At 41.0% G+C, this 13,004-nt stretch overlaps 1 protein-coding gene across 1 annotated transcript in view; it reads left to right on the top strand.

Moving 5' to 3' along the window:
• The first annotated feature begins 6,549 nt into the window (after positions 1-6,549).
• Positions 6,550-13,004, top strand: part of spock2 (SPARC (osteonectin), cwcv and kazal like domains proteoglycan 2) — a 30,082-nt gene continuing 23,627 nt past the window's right edge. Inside the window, exon 1 of the mRNA XM_030772692.1 lies at positions 6,550-6,738. Coding sequence (XP_030628552.1) covers positions 6,550-6,738 — 189 coding nt within the window. The remainder of the gene's footprint in view (positions 6,739-13,004) is intronic.

Genomic DNA, 13,004 nt, shown 5'->3' with positions numbered 1-13,004 from the left:
AGAAAATACACAACACTCTTTTAAGTAATCCAGAAAGCACGTGATCCTGCTTTAATTTGCTCACACATGCCAAAGTGAGCAAACAGCATCACGCTATGAAATAAATGAGCAAGTAATTTGGTTCACCAATTAATGCACAATTATCCTCTTTGTTCATAGGCTGAACTGACATTATACATGTGATCTGTGTGAAATGTGTGCTGAAATAGCAGAAAATGTTGACCTGCACCACACACCACACCATAATGTAGTTTGGTGTTGTGCCCTGTGGTTTTTTTTCCCCCTTTGAAAAACAGGGTCTTGTGAGTTTCAAGCAGGGCTTGCACTGAATGTTGAATATACAAGCTCAGAATCCGCTGTGTGCACACAGTGCGATGCAGGTGTGGCGAATGTTTGGTGGCTGAGTTTTCTGAAACAGAGAACTGTGCTGAATTAATTGGCATCACAGCAAGGAGAGGTGCCACAAGAGAGTCCCAGGGCTGCTTTGAGTAGACAGTAACCATAGAAACACCATGCTTTTGAGGGAAACACAGCCACTGGCTTTGGCAATCCGTAGTCACTGGTGCTCAAAGTCCTGACTCTGTGATGTGTCAAACACCAGTTTCTGAGAAATGTATGTTCTCTCTCTCTCTCTCTCTCTCTCTCTCTCTCTCTCTCTCTCCTCTCCCTTCTGTGGCTCAATCTCATAATTAACTTACATATCATACAAATATATGATATAGTATAGTTATAGACTTATAGCGATACTTAATTGTGGCATTGTTGCTTAAAAAGAGTGCGACAGGATTAAATCAACCATATTGTTCTCTCTAACTAACCCGTGCTCCTCTGTCTGTGATAACTAATCATAATTAATGCATCTATGCACTACATTCTTTATTTGCTTTATTAAGTCCTGATACCCTTCTAATGTTCTCCTTTTCCCCCTTCATCTTCCGAATATGTGTGTGTCTCATATGCTTGAGTATGAATGCCTTGTGTGAGTGTGACTGTCTTCCTCCCAGGTGTGCCCTGCTCCCCTCTGTCCTCTTCATCCCTCCCTGTCAGCCTCCTCCTCATCACTATCCCCTCATCCTACCTTTGTTGTCTTCATTTCGTCTGCGAGTGCGTTTTCTTTTGCATTATGTATTAGCCTACTTGTAATTGCCCGCTGGGTCGGCACCCATTGTACACCTGTCTGGCCAGGAAGGGGTCTCCTCTCTCTATGGTCCTTCTCAAGATTTGTTCCATTTTTTCCCTGTTACACCTGGGTTTTGGGGGAGTTTTTTCTTGCCCGCTATGAGGATTAAGCCTGGGGGTGCCGTCCTGTTTTGTTTGCTGTGGGCATGTAAAGCCCTTTGAGACTTTAAATAGTGATATTGGGCTCTAAATCAACTTGAAACTTGAAACATATCGTACAAAGAGAATATATAATGTAGTATTAAACTGGTACATAACATTAAACTGTCTAAATATGTTTTCTGGGAGTGGTTTTTGCCCCAGTAATTTGTTCATCAGCCTTGATCTTGAAAAAGGTGGACTGCCCATCTCACAAGAAAAACCACCCGAAAAATGTATTTCTTATGATTTTTATACAGAGGACCAGAAGCAGATGGGGGAACGCGCAGCAAACACATCCTGTCTATCTCTGCGTCTGCGTCTGCGTCTGCGGCTGCGGCTGCGGGCTGAGTGCTGAGTCTTTGGCTACAACAGCGTTCCATTTAAAGTTTGATTTATTGCTTGAGGAGGCAGAAAAGGATCCCAATTCCCTTAGGTGCAGGAGAAACTGTGATGTTGGATAAATCTTGCTGAGATACGACATTCCTCATTCCAGTCCCTTTACTCTGCACAACCCTGTTTGCGTCGTGTTGCTGTTAAGGCTGATGCTAAAGAATGAGGAATACTTAACGCGGCACATCGTTTACGTTCCTTCTTAATGTCGGAATAATTTCGGAAACGTATCCCTTAACACATCACGAATATGCCGTACTTGAACCCTGAGAACAGTCATCTCTTGCCGTACCCCCCGCCCTCAAAAGGGGCCGGATACTGTTGTTCTGGGGGACAGCCAAAGAATTTCTCACTGGTAACCTGAACTTATGTGCTGTACTGTTTCTATGCGTGCTGCAGCTGGGCCTTTGAGATGTAAAATTAAACCTAAACCAAATTTAGGGACACAGCACTGCCAGGAGACAAGGACCACGTTGTATTTCATTTAAAGGTAAACATTTGGGCAATAGAGAGAAAATGCACTGATTTTCAATTTGGGCTAAATATCATGGACTCCATACTGCGTCTGCATGTGTATTGACTGAGCTATGTCATCCTTTTCTCGGAGGGGCGGATGTGATTTGATTTTCAAACTGCAGTCCGTCGAGAGATTAAATGTGACTGTTGTCTTTGAGCTAGAGCAGACCTACACCAAATAGTTCAGTGTTTCAGCTTTGAGTCATAGTGAATAATCATATTATTTCTCTGGCCTCAAACAGACCTGCTCTCTTTCTTCACCGGCTCCAGATGTCTGGACCATCAACTTAGCACGAACAGAGAAGGATTAAAACCAGAACCTGAGAGAAAATAATTAAGCAGTGGACCACAGGGCAACACAGATTGACAGAGTTACGTAAGATTGAGAGCTGGCCTCCTGGACAGCTGGGCTCCAACCACACACCTCTAGAGTCAGAAACAAAAACACAAGAACAAAAAATGGAGCCTGCAATATTACTCACATTACTCTCCTCAATGGTCAACTGGTACTACGCATCACAGATTAACCATGTGTGAATTTCCAAAAAAAAAAAAAATTTTTTGCAAGATTTCATGAAGAGTATAAATTTGTTCAAAGCGGAAGACAACCCAGTAATTTCCTACTCTGCATGACTGGCTAAATCAATTATTTGGTTGTCTTTATAGTTCTAATTTCAAAGTTTTATATGGTTGGTTTACCTTACTCCTATTAGTCTGTCCTTTTAAAATTAAATTGGATGTGTACGCCCAACATTTGTTGAATAACACAATGATAGGTTTGTGGGATGTTCATACACTGTTTTGAGTTTTTTTCCTGAAGAACTGGGAAAATTAAATAATCACTTAGTTATATAACCCACTGATCACTACACTTAAAACGGAGCACATCAGACCTACAAACATGAAAAGCTTTGCCCAGCTGTCTCTCTTTCCGTTTTTTGTTTAAAGATGAAGCAGATATTGAAGTAAACAGCACAGAAAATCATATCTGATGGTTATTTGAAGGTCCCAGCTGAGAGTGTGGTTTTGCCATTGGAGGGTATTGATATCAGAGAGCTTTCTGTCATTTAGATCCATTAAGGAAGAATAAGATGAAAAATTGTGGGTCTGGTGTTGGCCCCTCACTGCAGTGTAGCACTGGAAGAAGTGACATTGCATTGCAGTGCTGGGAACTGCTGAGAGCAGGGAAAAAACAGACCCTCTCTCTCCTTTTGCCCGTATGATACAACATCACCTCCAAACATTGACGTTTCCCTGTTTCCCCCTCGGTGCACTGGGGAGAGCAAGCAGCCTGCAGTCCTGAGCCAAAGTCATAGAAAAAAAAGTGAGAGAGAGAGAGTGAGAGAGAAAGAGAGAGAGAGAGAGAGAGAGAGAGAAGGAGAGATCAGAGATAAAGAAGGATTGGGAATAGTGAAATAAGAAGGGCTAATCTCATGTAAACATGGAGATTACACTCATGGCTATCTGTCTATCTATCTATCCATCTATCTATCTATCTATCTATCTATCTATCTATCTATCTATCTATCTGTGTCTATCTATCTATCTATCTATCTATCTATCTATCTATCTATCTATCTATCTATCTATCTATCTATCTGCCCATGGTAAAACTGAATGTGTTCTCCACAAAGAAAGGAGAAATTCATTCAACACAGACACTTGGGAAATACATTTTCAAGCCAAACTTAGGTTTTAAATCTTAAATATAAGATTTAAAACAAATTGGTTCCATTTAGGTCATTTTTAGAAGGAGATTGTACTTCCAGACTTTTGATTTACACGCCATATATGACATAAGCCAGAGAATCATTGGTCTGAAACATATTTTTCAAGGTCAGAGTTGCTATGGTAATTAATCTGTATTATTACCTGTGAGGTGACAGACCAAGAGTTCAGCTACTCTGTGGTGCACATGTTAGGACAGCTTTGGATAATGATCACTGTCTTGTTCAGCATCACCTAGACTGAAATATCTACTTCAATTGTTATATGATGGCATTGAACATGGGGCTTGAACCCTATAGTCCGAGGAAATGAAGCCTATGTTTTGCTGAAGTATTGTGTTTTGCATTTCTACCCCGCGGCACATGCTCCTTTGTCTGAATCAGTGTCTCCCATTCTGTGGCGGAGATGTTTATGGGAACCTGAATCAGATAGACCTGTGGTGCAGTCATCGCTGACACTGTTTATTCAAAGACTCAAAGAAAGGCACTTGAAACCCCCTGTGGGTTTCTCAGGGCTTAGATTACACTGCTTATTCTCTGTCATTTTATAGAGTAGTATAGAACACGTGTATTCAATACGGTCTTTATGACTCACCAACTACACTGAACTTACTGACACATCAAATCTACTAAGATAACCACATGCAAGTTTCACTGTCTTGCTTTATAGCATTACTTCATCTTCTGCTTTCCTCCTTATATCATTTCTTATTGGATACTTTTCTGAACATGGGCTTAATTTATATACTATGCAAGATGGTTTCCCTTTCTTGTATGTGTGCTTCTTTGAACATTAAATGGAGAATAAATCTAAATCAAACTTTCATCCAATAAATGGAAAATAAATCAAACTTTTTTTTTTTTTTTTGCTGTACTGAAATGTTTGCGAAGAGACAGGTCGGCAACATTACAAGCCTGCCTGAACAGATTTAATCTACATAGACGCAAGCACAACTCCATTTAAATTCATTTACACCACTCTCTGCATTCATTTATGGGTTTCAATCTAGACGGCTCTGTCTACTCTCCCTTAGTGTAAATTGATGGCTTCCAGCGAGCAGATCAGATTACTTCATTTTTAGACTACATTTGGTGAGAAAACAGGGAAAAAAAGTCTCTTTGAGGATGGGATAGACGTCATTAGTTGGTCCACTGTTTTAATTCCAACCACCCCTGCACAGCCCAGCACAGCTAAGGGACTGGCGTGTGTTGCAAAGCTATGAGATGAACACTCTAATTCCCAGCAGTGTATCAGCAGTGAGGCATAAACTCTCAATAGCATGTGGACACAGTGGAGAGAGGCACTTCCCTGTCTGCTGTTGTAAAACACTGCCCACTGGGTTTTGCTGTCTCTCTGCTGTGTTCCCCTTAAATTAAATGGTACATGGATTACGACCTCACAAAGATGCGTGTAATACTGTGGTTACCCTCCGCGAGTGGTATTGATCAGACTGGCCAGTTAGTGCATAAACCCCCCCAATTGGGATCATGTTCAAAAGACACTGACGCTGCTTGTGAGTATGCTTCAGACATACTGGTACCTGGATCACCCTAAAAAACAGTGAGTACAGCCTCCATATGTTCAGGTCACATGACCGAAGACTACCACCAGTTTTACTCAAGAAAATCTTGCATGAATGTACCCAAATTTCAGACATGTTCACTGGACCCCTTTCCTCTCCGTTTAGTGGAGCCATAAAGATAACAGAGCAGTGGAAGTGATAATACAGGTAACTCACACACTATTACCACTGGTATTTATCCAAAGAATAAAACGTTGTCTGTTTTCCCCTGAAAAAACAGTAATAATATGGCTGTACGTAGTCGGTATGATCTTGTGAATGTGTTTGTACTGATTGCAATTAAGTAATTTAATCAATAAAAATAAAAAATAACGTATTCACATATGATATCCACTACAGTTGGTTTAGTTATCACCTGAAATTTACGACTCGAGTGATTATGTGATATAAGATTAAGAAGTATTATGAAGCGTGCTCACTAACTAACTAAACTAACTCGCGATAATTCGATAATTGCTGTCTTTTGTAGGCTACACAATGGAAAACATAAAGATTCGGTATATACGAACTAAATAACACAACCCTCAAATTTGCCACAAACACAAATATAAAGAAGATCAATCATGACATAGGTATGGTAGCTTGATGCCTCGTGTTAAATTTGAATAGCTTGTGACAGCACTGTTGAAATAGAGAAAACCAACACGAATTCCATATTTTCATTATAGCGATATAGCGATTTTCATTATAGCGATATCACGGTCACTATAACACAAATTAACTATTAATTGCCATATTTACGCGCATGAAAATAAGCACTGAGCACGTTGTACTAGCAGGTGTTACTGTCGGTGCTCTCTCTCTCTCTCTCTCTCTCTCTCTCTCTCTCTCTCTCTCTCTCTCTCTCTCTCTCTCTCTCTCTCTCTCTCTCCCTCTCTCTCTCGAACAGAACGAAGGCGCATCCTCTAATCAGGTCACATTTCACTGTAGACTCAGCATCCATCTCTCGCCACCAGAACAGGAGCATACAGTACTAACCTGTTTACTACCCGAGACATCAACCGATGGTAAGGATGGCGAGGTTAACTGATATGGGGTGCCTTCTCGTCCCACTGATAATGCTGTTCGGGTCCTCGATCCAAGGAGACGCCAAGAGTGAAAAAGATGCCGAGAAAAGCGGGAATTTCATGGAAGATGAACAGTGGCTGTCCACCATTTCCCAGTACAGCCGCAAGATCAAGCACTGGAACCGCTTCAGAGATGTAAGTTCGCTCGGTTAATTAAGCCAAGTGCTATTGAGTGACGGTAGTACCTATAACCATTTCTAATTGTAGAGAGCGCGGTTGTTCAGTAAAAGAGCTTTGTTGAAGCTAAATCGATTCCACTAAAGGTTGGTATATTATAAAAATACATTTTTATAATATAAAATGCACATATTTTAGAGAAAATTACTTTACCTTTGAGGGCACCAGTTGTTGTGACCGTTATTTAGCCTACCCGGGACTGACCTCCAAAATAAACTGAATGGGTAACTGATGCGGAGGTGGAGTGATGAAAATGGGATTACATAAATGTAAACTTGTGTTTCGAGAGTGGTACATCATGAAACAAATAGCGATTTCTCCCCCGAAGATAATTTATTGATTTTCTTACCTTTTATTATCCACGACAGATTTTGTTGCTCTGTGAAACTGAACACATCGTGCGCTTTGATTTAACGTATAAGATTTTTGAGCCCCGCGTGTCAATATGTAAACCAGCGGAAAGGCACTGTCCTTTATAGAAGTAAAGCTGACACAGTTACCGTTTTTCATAACTGTGGTGGTAAATTATTTTCTTTTTACTTAAGGACATATAACAGTCTCCAGAATTCCATGCTCAGAATAACCTTAATTGTTGTCGCGGTCTAAGGTTGATTGCGCTCAAACATTATGCATTTCCCAGCTGAAACTGTACTGTAATCGGAGGACTTCTTCAGTTATTGTTTGGTACATTGCACGTGATCTGGAGAAGGTTTAAGGATTAAGTCAAAGGACCTACCAGCCCAGTGGCATGTGTGATATGCGTTTCCAAGTCCAATAATAGGAGCTTCTAATGAAACCGTGCGTTGATATACACTATTGAGTGATATTCTGTGGGGACATTTTTGACCAGATTTGAATTGATCTCGTGTCAAGGAATGAATTCACCGCTTTCACGAGCCCGACTCAATTAGCAATTCTGGTTGAAGGAAAGTGCTTCAAAACCCTCGGGCTGATGATCTCCAAACTGCAGAGACACCACACCGCGCTTCAAAAATGTTAAATAATTTTCTGGTGCAGGAAATGATGGTTATTCGACAAAATACTTGAAAGCAGCGTATGCACATCAAGCAGAGCCGTTAAGAATCTCTGAACTCTGGTTTACACTGTTCAATCACAACCACCACCCCCCCCCCCCTCCAGTTTATACTAGGCCTATATTCACTCTCACAATAGCAGACCGGATCATAAAAGCAATGTATTTGTTTGGTGCTGAAACTTAAAATTTAGGCAGTTGCAGTGATCAGTATTAAAATGATGAGGTCGTTCTGTGTCCTTGGCAAAACATTCATAAATCGTTGTGAAACAGCTACCGCTGCCGTTAGATGCGTTGACATCTTTTTCTCAGCTATGTTATACCTCTTTAAATACTATGTTTTAAAAACGATCTTTATCACTGCCATGTGATAATTATTCTTAACCTTCCACAGAGCTGTATCAAGTACATAACTCCTTAAATTATTACGTCAACTGCACATCTAAGGGAGCTCTTGAAGAAATTAATCAAACTGTGAGCATGAAAAGATTAAGTATGAATTAGTACAGGATTATAAATGGATTGGGACGGCATTTTTACATGATTCAAACTAGTCCTTACGACAGCCTCTGTATTCTCCAATCAATGGGTATTGATCTGCTCGCGCCACCTCCTGCATACGAATGCACGTCTGTGGCGGAGGAGCTGTGTTCGTCAGTCATGAAGGAATACACCGGTAGAATACACTGCCCCCTCTCCACCTTTCAGTTAAGAGAAAAAATCAAAACATCACAGAAAAAAAAAAAATAAATAAAAATAAAAAAAACAACCTCAGCTCCATCGGTGTCTCTGTGGACTTGCTGTCCAGTTTAGTTAAGCTGTAAGATGTTATTTCTTTCTCCCCCTCTCAATTTGAGATCAAAGACGCGAGGCAGAAGTTGATTATTCTGTCTTGTGATGTGCTTGTAGGTGTTTTGTTTGTGTTTTTAAGTCAGTGCTACAGGTGAGGGGGAAAATCCTGTGTTATTAATGCTTACAAAAGAGTGTGTGTGTGTGTGTGTGTGTGTGTGTGTGTGTGTGTGTGAAGGCCAAGTTTCTGGGGGGGATGACCGGGTTGGGGGGGGGGGCATTGAGACAGTATTTTTGTTTTAATTGGGGTGGGGGTGGGGCCCAATCAGAATAATTTTGTTCCGGGGCCAGGCATCACGCACTCCGGCCCTGTGTGTGTGTATGTGTGTGCATGTGTTTGTGTGTGTGTGTCTATGTGTGCGCAGGGGTGTGTGTGTGTGTGTGTGTGTGTGTGTGTGTATGAAGGGCAGAGGAAGCATCCCCTGTGATAAAGATAGGAGACACATCATAAAAGCACATCTCAGAGACCACCCATGGGAGCGCCTATGGCAACTGCTTTGATTTCAGTCGACTGCCTTAGCAACAAAAGGCTCACAGTGGTGGATTGGGAAGGAGCGAAGTTTGATGACTCTATTTGTCCTCCAATCTCATTACGAGCAGAATCCATGACAATTACCAGCGTTGATGACACATCTAAAACTCTATTTAAGCCAGGGAGGAAAATGAATTTGTATCACCGTGGATCTAATCTAAGAACATTTTCTCCCCTTGTAAAGTTTCCATTGCTAATTTAGGCTAAAGTGGGGATTATGTTTCAAATTTTTCACAGTCTTTGCAGAATGAGTAGTGAAATTTACTTTAGAGCTGTAAATATCGATGATTCTTTTGTTTTCTGATGTAGACATTTATCAATCAATGAAATATGAACAATGAATTATACTTGCAGTGCTGTAACCGCATTGATCTTTTATGGATTTCTGATTAAATTATATATTGATTTGATTTCAGGTTATACTTTGATGGAATTGAAACAAGGTTTCATGTGAATTCTTTTTAGGCATACAGCACTGATTCCAATGCAGTGATGTGTAAACCTCACTTCATACGTATAACGTGATTTCATTACAACTGTGACTTGTTGTGTTCGAGTAGCTATGGAGACCGTGAATGGAATTCTACATGACTCTGGGCACCGAACTCAATGGGGTCCATTTCTGGAGACAGTTTATTTCATCTTTACAGTGACACACATAACATAGTGAAATTAACCAAACTGATGGTGAGTTACAAAGCATTTTTAGAGCAACCCTGTGACAGATATTAATGTTATAACAGTCATCAAAGCAGTACAATGTGAAATGCCCACGGATATTAACATACACTCAAGTTTCTTTATTTCATATGCATGTTTAACATTCGTCTTTGTTATTATTTTTTACGTTCAAAGAGATCCAAGGCAAGTCCCCAAGAGACACAGCTTTACCAGGACAAAACCATACCATCATTAGTTAGTGTGTGAGTGTGTGTGTGTGTGGGGGGGGGGGGGGGGCCGTCAGTTCACATGTATGTCAGTAATGAGGTAGAGAGAGATCATGGGATGGATGTGTGAATGAAAAATCTTTGATGGAAAAATGACGAGTTGAACCATTTGAACCTAATCCTGTTGTATGAGCAGTGTCTCCTATATATATATATATATATATATATATATATATATATATATATAAGATCACACTACACCGTGAAATCAGGGTATTCGGATGCATGCACCGACATGTGTGGTTTACACTTGATACATAGATTTGGTTCAGTTCAGTTCCTTCTCTTAGAGCAAGTTTGGCCAGTCTATCCTCTTACCCCTTGAATAATTCGGTTAAATCTAAAATTTCCACTGGCTGGTGCACCAACCGTTTTATTACCCTAATGCATTAAATCTAGGCAGCAAAGAAAAGAGAGAGAGAGAGAGAGAGAGAGAGAACGAGAACGAGAGAGAGAAAGAGAGAGGGGGAGAGAGGGAGAGAGAGAAAGAGAGAGAGCACATTACTGGCTAAAGTATGGTGGCAGTGCATTTGTCTCTAGCTGACCAGTGGACAATAAGCACCAGTCTAAAAGGCCTGGTTTTGTGTGACTTGTGTGAAGGAGTTAATAAGAGGTTGGAGGGAGTTTGTGGAAGATGGTTTATGTGATGGAAATGTCAGAGGATACTGCAGCAGAATGAAGCAAAGCACAATTTAATGTTGAGTAGGAAATCTCATTTAAAGCTAAATGAGTCTTACTGTAGCACGCAAAATTACCATCTAATGTCAGTTCGGGGTTCAAAATTTTGCATCAATAAACATCGCACAGTGAAGTCTGAAAATATTTTGTCTCAGAGAGATGTTTCAAGCTTTTAACCAGAGAAATCATGTTCTAAAGGTAATTTCCTCATTTCGTCTTAATGTAGAGCCAATCCTTTATACACAAACATGGTGTCTGTATTTCAATTCCAATGTGACAAAATATCTATCTATCTATCTATCTATCTATCTATATCTATCTATCTATCTATCTGTGTGTCTATCTGCCTGTCTATCTGTTTTTTTTTGTTTGTTTGTTTGTTTACACCCTGGCTTTGATAGTTCCAGTGTTTGGCTGATGACTAATAATGATGCAATAAGCCATAACCAGGATTCAGGTTGAGATATCACATTAGAATCTGAGAGTTATCGTCATGCACTTAACCTCCTGCTGTGGTAGCATGCTTCAGCAACAACCTCCATCCAGTTAGAAGAGAGAAAATTTACAGATTATAAATCCCTACTGCACAGCAGTATAAGTACAAAATTAGAAGTAGAAGCTTTTGTCAATTAAAAAACGCAGTTGTATTGTAGATATTACGACACTCTTGATTCCATCAACATAAACCGTTTTGGGCGAGACGTTCGGACTATAGGGACAGTAAGCAAGACATTTTTTGGCCTCACCATTAAATGGAGAACTAATGAACTTTACGCTGGCTTAATGGGATCGCACTCGTTATGTGTAAACATGAAACAGTGGCTCTGACTGCATACACCCTCACCAGCTCCCCAACCCCCCCCCCCCCCCCCCCCCTTGCTTAGGGAGGAGTTTCTCAGACACCCAGGATCGAATCTGTCATCTTTTCTGCTGAAAATAAACAACCATCAGAGCTAGCCGATCCTCTGATGGCTGGCTCTCTCTCTCTCACTCCCTCTCTCTCTCTCTCTCTCTCTCTCTCGCTTTCTCTTGCTCTCTCTCTCTCTCTCGCTCTCTCACTCACTCACTCACTCAATGTCTCTCTGTGCCGCATAGAAGAAGGAGCTCATTAAAAAGCATTGCTTTCCCTTTCCTGCGGAAGGCTGTGTTGGCTCGCACCTGTTAAACCACTGCTTCATTTTTAATGAAGCAAAAATATTTCATGCATAGACTCAAAACGATCTCGCAATTCCCTAGTCATTATGGTCCAATTAAAAAATGCAGCATTGATTTGATTGGGATGGGTGTTGGGAAGGGAAAGGGGGAGGATGGTTGCTTCGTGGGGCTGTCTTTCATTTCACAGATTTCTTAATTAAAAATGTAGAGATGTTTTTCGAGATTTCTGGGCAGCGTCACAATCCTTACTGGGGACGAAGGTAAACGGCTATGCCGGAATTTTGTTTCGTTTTGGTTCGGGGGTTTTCTTCACGCCCCATGTCTTCTTTAAAGCTGTTTCGTAAAAGTTCTTAGCCTCTACAAAATGGCTCTTGTGTGATGATAAACCAAAAAACACAGGAGGCTCCAGCAGTCATAAGACATCAAAAGACAATCAAACGTTAATCAGACATCACTGACGGCCTTTGTGTAACACAGTCCACGTCTTGCATTGCCAGACCTGAATGCAGTGAGTTTCTAAAAGCACTCCACTGCGTTTTTACGTCAAACCAGCCTTTTAGCTAAAGCGTACGCTAGCTGTGAGTAATAACAGTTCCCTCAGCTACCGAGCTAAAATAGCCAGTTCAGCACGGGCTAACTTGAACCAATGCCCATCTTCTCTGACAGTGACAGGAAACATCAAAGAGCACAGTGTTGATCTGAGACCCTGTTTAACAGGGCTGAACCTGTTTCTGCTTAGCATCGCAGCTCAGGGCTGCCTTATCGAGGCTGCAGTCCACGCAGACACTAGCATTATGGGATGTGGGAATGGGGGGGTGGCCTTGTTCCTCTCCTGCCTGTCCCAGCCACACAGCATATGGAGAATAATTACAGATAATGCCCCATCAGATGAAGCAGCCAAATACCCTATTATAGTCCAGCATGAAATAGATCAGAATGCCTTACACTGGCACAGCAACCTAATTGTGAGAGTGAAGAGGAGGAGATGTGTCTGGTTCCACACACATGATCGGCAATGTGATATGAATAG

This window comes from Chanos chanos, chromosome 4 (assembly GCF_902362185.1).
Source record: "Chanos chanos chromosome 4, fChaCha1.1, whole genome shotgun sequence".
NCBI lineage: Eukaryota > Metazoa > Chordata > Actinopteri > Gonorynchiformes > Chanidae > Chanos > Chanos chanos.
This window is presented reverse-complemented; position numbering and strand designations above follow the sequence as displayed.